The sequence below is a fragment of the Pinus tabuliformis genome, chromosome 1_2, assembly GCF_031772625.1.
Source record: "Pinus tabuliformis cultivar Carrire ecotype Pingquan chromosome 1_2, CPIR1, whole genome shotgun sequence".
Taxonomy (NCBI): domain Eukaryota; kingdom Viridiplantae; phylum Streptophyta; class Pinopsida; order Pinales; family Pinaceae; genus Pinus; species Pinus tabuliformis.
Genome location: NC_142298.1, coordinates 28,621,992 through 28,634,634, shown reverse-complemented (window position 1 = coordinate 28,634,634; position 12,643 = coordinate 28,621,992). Strand labels below are relative to the sequence as shown.

The 12,643-nt window shown below is 37.0% G+C and overlaps 1 protein-coding gene across 1 annotated transcript; it reads left to right on the top strand.

Moving 5' to 3' along the window:
* The first annotated feature begins 6,245 nt into the window (after positions 1 to 6,245).
* On the top strand, positions 6,246 to 7,278 carry LOC149204213 (thaumatin-like protein). The gene is made up of 2 exons (XM_089393238.1): positions 6,246 to 6,517; positions 6,639 to 7,278. The coding sequence occupies exons 1-2, from the start codon at positions 6,442 to 6,444 to the stop codon at positions 7,115 to 7,117; spliced, it is 555 nt and encodes a 184-aa protein (XP_089249364.1). The 5' UTR covers positions 6,246 to 6,441; the 3' UTR covers positions 7,118 to 7,278.
* The last annotated feature ends 5,365 nt before the right edge of the window (positions 7,279 to 12,643 follow it).

The window sequence follows — 12,643 nt, the reverse complement described above, 5'->3', positions numbered from 1 at the left end:
ATTTTCAAACCATTTGATTCAGCGTTGGGAAAGCAACGGAAGATAACCACCGAGACGAGGCAAGTGTGGAACCCCATCAAGGAATATGACTCTGAAACCTACAACAAAAAGGGTGTTTGAGTGAGTAGCGAAAATAGAACTCTGCACTTAAGAGGTTCTTTGTTGGCCTTGAAGTATGAATAAAATTTAGTACAAACCCATGAACGGGAATTTCTTAGTCACATGACCAACTACACGAACCTAATACACTGACCCATATGCACAACAATTAGAACAAATTTTTTGTGCATATCTTAAAACATCATTACTCTTGTATATCCTCGATTCATATAAAGGAGGAAACTCGAATAGAACTTGCTACCAAGGAATAACAGTTCGTTTCGTCACTCTCAATCCTTTCGAGAAATAAATTTAATCTATAAACTTCAATGATACATGGTTTGAAGATTGGGTAAGAGTCAATAAAATATGGACAAGAATGACTGTACATTTACTTGCAGGGTAGTCGTCTCAGAGGTTAGAAACGCTATGACTTAATACAAAAAAGGACAGTTTCAGGAATGCCTCTAACAACTGAATACAATTCAAATCAAGGATAAACCGTTGAGTGTACATAGATTTACCTAATAGAACCGCAGTGGGCGTTCGAATATTAAACGGACCTTTTCATAAGATATCATTGAGAAGGTATTTCAAACAAATGGTGATTTCCCATCCCTGTATATAAATTGGTAAGATCGTAAGGAATTCTTGACCAAGCTTAAAAAGAGAATAACACAAATACTAGAGAAACCTTCACCCTAGAATGAAATAGGGGAAACTAATTTCATACTTGTTGTAAATGGAATACTATCAACACAAAAGCCATGGAAATTGTAGAATGAGGTTGTAGAGACCGCCTCACCGCCGGAAGAGCCAAATGAGGTTTGTTGGGGTCGTGGGAGGGGAGGCAGTTGTTTTCATAACTGTCAGGTTTCTCCGTAACCCTAGATGTAATCCCTAGGAATTTAGCTTTGTTGAACTATATATCTAGAAGTTCAAGAAGGTGCAGGGAACAAATGTTAACACAATTCTAGTAGATTTAACCACGTCAAATATCAATCGGGTCCAAATACACTCAAAGTGATGAGACCAAAGTTTATCCATAATACCGACATCCTAACTTATAAATGATAGGATAATCCTCATGTGAACCACATGTACTTGTACACCTACGCGAACGAAAGGCCCAAGAGTATCAATTTAATGAAGACAAAAGTAAAATGCATGACCACACCTAAATATCCCTAAACCAATTAAATAATAAGGAGGAAATTTAATAGGGGACTTGGTAATGAATGTTGTTCATGTTGGAAACATTGTAAAGTATAAAAAAAATATCCAAACAATAATGGAGAGGCATGTTATAGAATCTATCAATGCATGAGAGGGATGCATTTTTTTTTTTCGAAATTTGCATTGTAAAAGAGATTCACACCTCAATAGATTTTATCCCTCTCAACACAAGTTGAATTTGTGCTGAAAATGGATGTATACTACTAACTACTTATTAAAATATAAATGAAGAGATAATCACTTTATACGCTTGGAGAAAATATTATTTAAACAATTTTCATCACTTCAATTTTTATATTAAATTGATTTAAACATATTGTTGTATTTAAATTTAAGAAATTATGATATATCAAAGAATTACAAGATTGATAACTTATTATTAACAGGTGCTACATATTAGCTAGTACTTGCCACTTAGTTTAAATATAACTAATTGGAATCTAAGTTATTGATAGTCTATGAGTTGATGAATTAAATCCTTCATAAAAAAAAAATAGAAATGAAAGTGAAAATGTTGTGGTAAAATGGTGTTTTTTGGTGAGCACCCTACCTCATTAGTTGTAATGAAACTTTATGACTTTATGACTTTATTTCTTTGGCAGTATTTCATTCAAAATGATAATGAGAAACTTAGCTTCAAGTCAATGAGATGTTAATTCCAACTATTTGTCTCCTACAATGAGATGTCAATTCCAAGAAACTTATTTTGAACAACCATTTGTCTCCTACAAAATTCATGGACATTGTAGATGATTGATATAGAGTTGAAATAAATTGTGTTTGTAGTAGTGAAGGTAGGGGAATATGGAACAAAACTTTTATTGTTATCTCTTAAATGGTATTTTGTTCTAAATAAAACTATTTTCTTTTGCAACTCAAGTTCGTCATAATCACAAGGGTAAAATCACTTCATTGTATTCGTAAGTTTTTATTCAATTTTATCCCTCTTCCATTTTTAATTATCGATAGCTTATGTTACTCCCACATCTTTATAAAGGTCTCATATCCATTTTTAATACAAATATCTAAAAGTAATATATTAAATATTCTGGTACCATCACGCCTTATACAATAAGGTTTGGTAAAAGAACTATGACCTTCCCACTTCATGGTATTCATTCTTTCCAACATAAACATCTAATATTAATACCCCTCAATGAATTGTTCACTTCTTGTCACATCCTCAGTGTGTGACCCCCTTTTCTTTTCTTTTTTTGTTTTCTCATTCTTCACCTTTAATATATTTCTTTTATGGTCACTATTTTCTATGTAAACCTAGTTAGTAACCGCTATAGTGCGTCCCCTTATGGTTATCATTACACTTAAATTAATACTTTATAGAACCCTCTAAAGTTAATCCTATAGAAACGATTTTATGTAAGTCAACGTATCAGTCCTCCTTCCGATGCGCCCCACATAAATTCCCAGGATTATTTAGGTTCTCAATCATTTCTGTCAGGCAGGCATGGAAATTGACGCACTGTGGGACGTATTTTGGATTTCAAAATGTATTGGACAGTGGTTGAAAATTTTTCACCGTTAAATTTGACCTGTCTTAATAGTAAACTGTCAAAATGATTTTGCAATTTTAAAGTTAAATTGTTAAAATTTCTAATAACTTAAGCGCAAGAAAAAATAGTGTACATTAAAGTATTATGAATATTATAATACCTCATTCAACTATATGTACAAATCATAGTATATTACATTAACTTTATGTCAATAGATTGGTGAGAATTTTAACACTGTATTTATGCTCCTATTTATTAGGAAACCAAACCCTTATGAATGGAAGATGGTTGGTATACGTCTCTAATTAGTATTATTTTCCCCTTTTTGTTATCGAATTCTCATTCTGAATTTTTGGGGTTCACGAGCTTGTTTAGTTATCATCAACAAATATTGGGTTTCCATTAGATCTTGTTTAGTTATCATCAACAAATATTGGGTTTCCATTAGATCTGGAATGTGCATGGAAATAGTAAGTTCACAATTCCATCCTTCTATGCATCCTTGTGCAGGAATGCACTGGTCAAGAAAGCTTATGAGCTCTCGGTGCTTGCTATGCTAAAGCGGGACTTCCAATTTTCTCCTCAACAGGGAAGTTATAAGAATTCACCAATGCCATGTGTGTTCGATGAGTATTTTCCCTAACTATTAGATTTCTATTCTGCATAATTCTTTGGAATGTTTGACTTCCCTTTTATTCGCTAGACTACTAATGTGTATTTCCTTAGACTGAATGTTTGATTTCTCTCATTATTATTTCTCACTCTCTATTTACATAAAGTAATGAAAGCGTTTTAAGGATAACTGTAAAGCGATCTACTCTTGGAAAGTCTCCGACATTGTTTTGGATATAACATGAATAAGCAGTTAGATACATGTTTGATTATCGTTAGATATATTTTTTATTAGTGTTTCATAGTTCCACATAAATGATTCATTGTTCTTTCACTTGGAGAGAAAAATTTTGGCATAACTCTCTATGTTGATTGGTTAAAGAAATGCATTAGCTTTTATTCTGGACTTGTAAGCTTTAGGTTGATATGATTCATTGTTCTTTCATGTTGGACTCGAGAGAGAATTTTGGGCATAATTGTCTACTGTTCACAAGGTCAAAGGTATTAGCTTTTATTTTGGACTTGTAAAGCTTTAGATTGATGATACTTCACACCTGAAATAAACATTTGGCAATTGATAATTATGTAGTCATTGAGTTAAGTTCCAACGGTTTTCGAAGAAGGCTTTCCTTACCCTAAAACTCGAGGCTTATATTGGAGTTTCAAAGCAATAGGAATTGATAACTCCTTTGTATCCATTTATTTAATTTCTCCAATGTGTATGGAGGGGGGTATTCAATACACTCAACATTTGTGAAAACGAGGTATTTCTCTGCTCAATTTCTCCAATGTATGTGCAGGGCGATATTCAATGCACTCAACATTTGTGAAAACGAGGTATTTCTCTTAACGAGCAGAGGTTGTAGGTTTTTTTGTTGGTAGAGGTTGCAGTTTTTAGTTGGCATCTTGCACTTTATGAAACGTTTGTTTGGAAAGTGGTTGTCTAATTAGGGAGGTTGAGATTTCTAAATTTACTTAGAACGTAAAATGAAGGGCATCCAAAAACAGTTTGGAAAGTGGTTGTCTAATTAGGGAGGTTGACAATGTAAAAACGTCATGAAATTTTTGTTTGACGTTCAAAAAAAATTTGAAATTCCAGGCCTGCTGTCAGCCTACCAAATGTCTCATTTTATGGCTGGTATGATGGTTAACCTCAAGCTTATTTATGGAACCCGCTTAATATTTCATGATTTCCTTTGTAACGAGGAAAATGGTAGGCCAGTGAGCTAAGAAGAGGAAGTCTTGTGGACTTTATTGAAGTGAATGGATATGAGACACGTCCTCTTTACCCATGTGATTTTCACATGCTTCCCAGTACTGCCATCTAGGAATGGTGAGGATTAGTTTTGTTCCTCTGGGAGTGGAGATTTTTTTTCCAAAACCCTAACCTTGGTATCAAAAACCATAACCCACTCCACTCGATTTTCCTTGCTAGGTGAAAGGTGTCATGTATTCATAGCACCACCGAGAGTGGTAAGGGAATGTCGATATTTGGGAGTTTCCTTACCAGGTTTCCTGATACCACATTCCCGCTCCCAGTCTACGCAAGCTCCACAAGAATACTGGTATGGTTGAATAGTCGCATCTAGGAATATATATATATATATATATATATATATATATATATATCACCTTAACGCAAACATTTATTTAAAACATAACTATACGAAGATCAAATGCAACCTTCAAAACATAACTATACGCAGAGGTTATGAAAGTATCCAATCAATCTTATTTGTCATTCAGATCTTCATGTACGAACCAGGAAGACAGGAAATAAAATTAATCCTTTCACGCACAAAATGAAGAGGGAAGTCTGTGATCACTCGTTTGAAGCCGGACCGGGAACACCTAGAAGATTACGAAACAATTGTGATGTACAGAACGACGACCCATCTGTTCTAACAACTCCAGGAGACCTGTGCCGTATTATATTCTTGACCAATAATCAAATGAAAATTTAGGGGATCCGTGCTATATTGTATTCTTGGTGAATCATTAAATGAAAATTCAAGTCCTCAGTCAATCTTGATAGTCAGTCATGCAAAGCATCAGCGTGGATATTTGGAAGATTACGACAACCGATCTGTTCTAACAAGTCCAGCCATATTGTATTTCTTGGGCGATCATTAAATGAAAATTTAGGGGACACGTGCTATATTGTATTCTTGTTGAATCATTAAATGAAATCATGATAGTGAGTCATACATTCCAGCGGATAATTTTTCGTGGCATATTCTAGAACAAGAGGGCTAGTTCAAGACGGCCCGGAACATTACAACAGTACAAGGCGAGGGCGTTACTAAGTGGGTAAATGACTTTTTCACATTTTTCAAAAATACTTTAAAATTTGATATTAAAAAAATAAAATTAATTAATTTTACTTAATTATAAAGAAAAACATTCATGAAATGCTGAAATAAATATGCCACTTCAGAAACATTCCTGAAATACTCAAATAAATATCAACGTCACGCTTTTTTTCTTATCCTCTCTCTTAGTAATTTTTTCCACACTGTGACTCTGGATAAGCATTTCGTGAGATATTCGTGATCACTGGTTTAAGACGACCCGGAACTTCTCGAACAATAAAAAGTAAAGGGGGCGTGACCCAGATGTCCAGTAGCGATTAGCGCGCTTTGTTATTCTTCACAAGGTGGCGTGACCCGGATGTCCAGTAGCGATTAGCGCGCCTTGTTATTCTTCACAAGGTGGCGTGACCCGGATGTCCAGGAGCGATTAGCGCGCCTTCTTATTCTTCACACTCTCAAATTGATTTCCCAGCCGCCCAACTAGGGGGGATCAACCTTCATAAGAATTTCTTGCAGTATACGCTAGCTAAGACCAAGTTTGGGATGGCTAGCCCCGCCTATATATAGAGTGCCATTCGTGGTATACAACATCAAATAAGCTCAACTGCAATTCCTTCGTTGTATTACGCTGTTTTGTAGTTGTGTTTAATTACTTGGTGGTGGACGTTGCAATGGGGGCAAGAACATTAGCAGTTTCGATTTATGTTACAGCAATACTAGCGTTAATATTTAACGTTTGTCTTCAAGGTAAGGTTACAGTAATCCCTTGACTGCATTGCATCGTATTTTATGTACGTAAATGAGTTTAGATATGGTAAAGAAATATTTGATATCATAAAGAAATATTTTTTGGTTTTTGTAAGTGCAGGAGCTACGGGTGCGACGTTTGTGATCAAGAACCAGTGTTCATACACGGTATGGGCCGCAGGAATTCCCGTAGGTGGCGGTCAAGAGTTGGAGCAGGGTCAATCATGGAGTGTTGACGTGCCCGCAGGAACAAGCTCAGGCAGATTTTGGGGACGTACGGGATGCTCCTTCGATGCCTCTGGTAAAGGAAGCTGCAGCACTGGTGACTGCGGTGGCGTGCTCAGCTGTACACTCTCGGGACAGTCTCCTACAACGCTGGTTGAATATACTCTGAATGGGGGCAACAATCAAGATTTCTATGACATCTCTGTAATTGACGGTTTCAATGTCCCTCTCTCCCTAACTCCCTCCGACGGTAGCTGCTATGCACCCACTTGCAAAATGGACCAGTGCCCAGATGCCTACCTATATCCCAGTGATAACACTAAAACCCACGCTTGCGCTTCTGGTGCTAATTACAACATTATATTCTGCCCTTGATTAGAAGTTTAACATACTGAATTCTCTGGTCGTTACATAAAATCCATCGCTAGTAAACCGATTTCTATGTAGTATCATACATATAATAAGAGTATTACAATCATGTTGATTGTATTCTCATATTTATAATAAGAATACCATTGCGTGCATGGTTGCAAGAAGTTCTATCCAGTTCTATGCTATAAATGATTTTATAGATGTTAAAGTAAATAATTATGGATGATTTTATAAATGTTAAAGTAAGCAAATGATTATATAAATTATGCAAACATTTATTCGAAACCTAATTATACGAAAGATTAAATCAAACCTCTTTTAACGCAAACATTTATTCAAAACTCAAACATTCTAAGACCTTGCGAAAGTTTCCAATCAATCGTATTTGTCAATCAGATTTTCATGTCCGAACCAGGAAGACAGGAAATAAAATTAATCCTTTCATACAGAAAGTGAAGAGGGAAGTCTGTGACCACTAGTTTCAAGACGGGCCGGGAACACCTAGAAGATTACGAGTTGCGGAAATTGGGAAGTAATTTTAATGTGCCAAACGAAGACCCCGTCTCTTCTAACAAGGCCACGAGATATGGCACGACCTGTGCCCTATTGTATTCTTGGTCAATTATTAAATTGAAATTTAGGGGACCTGTGCTATATTGTATTTTTGGAGACCTCTGCCATATTTAATCATTAAACCCCGTGCCTTCTGTGCTATATTGTATTCTTGTAGACCTTTGCCAAATTGTAATCATTAAACGCCATCTCTTCTGTGCTATATTGTATTCTTGGTCAATCAGCAAACTACATGTCAGGACACCTGTGCTATATTGCATTCTTGGTCAATCAATAAACTACTTGTCTTCTAACCATTTCAGGACACCTGTGCTATAGTGTATTCTTGGTCAATCAATAAACTACATGTCTTCTAACCATTCCAGGAGAACTGTGCCATATTATATTGGGTGCTACATATTTCCCAGTTCACAGTTAGATTTAAACAAATATATTATTTAGAGATGGGCATATACAGCCAGACAGTATTGATGAGCTTATTATCTGTTATATATTACTTACCATTATATTCTTCATCCATATTTACATGAAAATTTGGTGGACCCGTGCTATATTGTTTTCTTGGTCAATCGTTAAACGAAAATTTAGATCTCATTCCGTCTTGATAGTCATTAATACACTCTACCCGTTACATACAAGCCAAGTGGATCGCTGGCCAACCGACCGCTATATATAGAGTCTCTTCTGAACTGCAACTCATTGTATTGTAGTAGTGCCACTTAACTTGCTGGCTGGTGGTTGCAATGGAGGCTAGAACTTTATCAGTTTTGATTTTTTTTTATAGTAACAATTGCATGAGTATTAAATCCTTATCTTCAAGGTAAGGGGCTGCGGTCATGTACATTATAAACAAGGATTGCAAGCAATGGTAGTCCCTGCCGATTTGACCGGAGATCAAGAAAATTGCCAAATTTAGCGAGGAGATTTGAGTGGATCAAGAAAATTGCCAAATTTGGCGAGGAGATCTGAGTGGATCATTACTTATTTGGCGAGGAGATCTGAGTGGATCATTATTTATTAAAATTAAACTTGTGAAACAAATATATATTGTGTTAGAAGCATGCACAGTTTTATTAGGTTATTGTAAGAAATATTTAAATTTTAAAATTTATGTGATTCAGCCCATCAAAATAAAAATCAATATTGTTTCAATCAAAATAAAAATCAATATTGTTGCAATCGTGGGGACTCTTTACTTGGATTGGAATTGCACAGCTAATGAGGTTCACTGTTATGTTTAATATCTTTTTCACACTGTCATTGGAGTACCTGAACTGTACGTTATATTCAACTTCGGTCTTTCCAAATAAAGTTCAAACATGTAGAGCTCTATCCACTTTCAAAATCGTTAAAATAATTAATTAGTCTCTCAATTTAAAGTTTTAATGTGCTGCTTTACCATTCCCAATTTTTCATATATTTCGTTGCAGCCATTGGCAGCGGGCAATAGTTACTGAAGACGAGTTAGAAAAAGATCAAAAATGGGAAATGCAAAACCATTCAGTAAATAGATCAACTTTTTTGTCGACAGAGCGTTATCATGAAAACCAATCTTCTGGTAAGATTCTTCTTGAGATTCAGCTTTATTTTTATTAGTTAAACTTAATTCAATGACAAATTTTGAAAATATTTTAAAATTCAAAGAATAAAAGTGAACACAATTACATTAAAATTGAAAGGCTTTGCAGGGAAGCTTTCACATTCCACCTTCCTCGCATCCATTTATCTATTTATTTCCAGCGATTCGTCTAACTGATTGTATTTGTATAGTAGCCAAAGAAAAAGGCAAGATGGTTATCGCTGGAGTAAATATGGCCAGCAGTAAGAATAACCCTTTTTCACGTTAATTATCCCTCTCAATTTTCTATAACATTTACAGAGTATTTTTCAGGCTTCAGCGTTTTAATAAATATGTAAATTCAAATCATTGTTTGAATTTGTACCAATTACCTTGTCTGAGCAAACCGGCCCATGCTCGAAGCACCAAACATACTCTATAAAGTTGCCTAGAGCCATATATATGTCCGGCTATTGCTTCAATATGCTCTTTCTGCTTCGTCCATGGTTGCATACGAATTTCTTTGGCATAATCTTAAACCGTTCCGGAGTATGCTCTCTCTGCTTAATCCATGGCTGCATACGAATTTCTCTGGCATAATCTCAAACCGTTCCAGAGTATGCTCTCTCTGCTTCGTCCATGGCTGCATACGAATTTCTTTGGCATAATCTCTCAAACCGTTCCAGAGGCTCGGTGACCTTCCTCAGGCTTGGCTTGTGGCTATGGTTGTGGCAATATTGTGTCCAATGCCAGGGAGGTGACAGACATGCAGCTTGCCACAACGCTATCCATTGCATTGGAGTGGTGCCTTTCGAACACCAGGGAGGTGACAGACATGCAGCTTGCTACGACGTTGTCCATTGCATTGGAGTGGTGGCTTTCGATATATATTATAATGAAGTAAGAAAACATTAAATGTATCTTAAGTAACGCTAAATTACAAGTTAGCATTAAATTGGTATTCCAGTGAAATTTGAAAGGATTATCGTAAGTTTTAATAAAATCAGACTTTTTCCCTCGAATAAAATGTTCAAATAAGAACTTCGCATAAACATATGTTTGATGAAATGTTTCTGCTGAAACATTGGTTAAAAGTTAAAAATAATAATTAGTCAAAGCAATTTAATGCTAGGTAAATGCTCATCGATTGCAATAGTTCCTGCGCCGCCAAAGGCAAGGACTAATAAAAGATCAGTTTTTAAGATGTCATAAATATTTGAGTGTAATATAATTTTTATTTGGTTCCATGCTAGCTAGTGTGGTTATTCATTTGTGGTTATTCATTTAGGGTCAGTGGCTATCATCTAGACATTTGATGAATAGCCACACTAGCAGACTCAAAACGTGGACTCCGAAAAACGTGTGTAAATGTGTTAGAAAAACTACACAAATGAATTTAGCTAGTAAAGGTTGAACACATAGCTTTGCAGACCAAAAAAACTAAAAGAAAATCGAAAGAACAAAAAAATGATTCATTAGAAACTAGGTTACAATGCTCATGATATAGCATTACTGGGTGAAGATCCCAAGGTAATGCACCATAGTGGTGATCAATGAGAAGACTCAACACCTACAACAAGTTACGGAGAGAACTAAGTTGCGGAGCAAATCAGGGAGTAAATCATGCAGAAGAACTAACCAGTTGCGGAGTTAAAGAAGGAACAAATCAGGGAGTAAATCATGCAGAAGAACTAACGAGTTGTGGAGATAAAGAAGGAGCAAATCAAGGAGTAAATCATGCAGAAGGAATCTTGCATGTAGTCCCATGCTCTAACTAAAAGTCCACATGTAGGTGTGTAGTACTTCCAACACCTCCACTGAACACCACTATGGGGAAAAATAGAAAATGGGCCCTGGAAACTAAGGCTAAAGGTCACCCAAAATACAGTGCAACTTGTACTAAAATTGAGGAAAGAGGGAAAACCTCGTGGGAAAAACCCCCCCTCAAAATACAATGAAATCAAAAGAAAAGAGGAAGAAAAAATAGTTGCTAAGCAATTGTGTCCTTCACTCCAAGATGATCGCGCAGAGAGCGAAACTTCTACTCATTGAATGTCTTGGTGAAGATGTCTGCAGTCTGTTCTGCTGAAGGACAGAACTACAAATCAATGACCCGATCATGTACTAAGTCTCTGATGTAGTGCATATGGATCTCTATGTGCTTCGTCCGTTGCCGCTGTACTGGATCCCTGCAAAATTTGAGAGTGCTCTGGTTTTCACACCAGATGACAATGGGCTGGTGGAACTAGATGCCCAACTTAGTGAGGAAGTGTTGTAGCCACAGAGCTTGAATGGTGATGTTGACTACTCCTCTGTACTCGACCTTGGCTGAAGAGAGAGCAATAGCAGCCTGCTTCTTGCTCAACCAACAAATAGGGCCAGATCCTAGACTAAGTGAATATTTGGAGGTGGACTTGTGATCAATACTGTCACCCGCCCAATCAGAATCAGTGAAGCCAAGGAGATTCAATGCAATGCCTGCAGCATAGTGAATCTCGAAGGTGATGGTGCCCTACACATATCGGAGGATGCGCTTGGCAGCATTCCAGTGTAGCTCATGTGGCACATGAATGTATCTGGAAACTGTCCCTACTGCATATGAGAGATCTGGTCTAGAGTGGGTGAGGTACAATAAGCTCCCCACTAGCTGTCGGTAGAGAGTGCTATCAACTAATGGAGTGTCACCTCCATCCTCAAGGCGGACCCCAGATAGAAAAGGAGTCGGTGCTGGCTTGCAGTCAGTCATGTGAAATCTCTCGAGGAGATCCCGTGCATACTTAGCCTGAGAGAGTTTGATGCCTGTGGCATCGTGGCTGATCTCAAGACCAAGAAAGAAGTGTAATATACCCATGTCCGTCATCAAGAACCTACCATGGAAGGCCCTCTTGACTGCAGCAATGGCTGAAACTGAGCTGCCGGTAATCAGGAGATCATCCACATACAAAACTAAGATAAGAAGAGAATCATGTGTCCTGAGCATGTAAACATTTGGATCAAACTTACATCTTTCGAAGTTTTGTGATAAGAGAAAAGAATCCATCTTCGCATACCAAGCTCTCGGGGCCTGCTTAAGGTTGTAGTGAGATTCCTTCAATCTGCAGACCAAAGATGAATCCTGAATGAAACCATGTGGCTGCTCCAAGTAAATCTCCTCTAATAGGTCTCTATGAAGGAAAGCATTCTTCACATCCATCTGATGTACTTCCCATCCCTGGGGAGCCGCAATGGCAAGTGTAAGGCGTGTGGAATCCATCTTTGCTACTGGAGCAAAAGACTCGTCATAATCAATGCCATGCACTTGTTGGAAGCCTTTGGCTACTAGCCTTGCTTTTCGTTTGGTGATTTTCCCATCTCTAGCACTCTTGGTCCTGTAGACCCATTTGCATCGGACAAGTTTC

Excerpts from the sequence above, each read along its gene's own strand:
- LOC149204213 (XM_089393238.1), top strand. The coding sequence starts at position 6,442 with ATGGGGGCAAGAACATTAGCAGTTTCGATTTATGTTACAGCAATACTA. Across the intron at positions 6,518-6,638 it reads ATTTAACGTTTGTCTTCAAG|GAGCTACGGGTGCGACGTTT; the intron begins GTAAGGTTACAG and ends TTGTAAGTGCAG.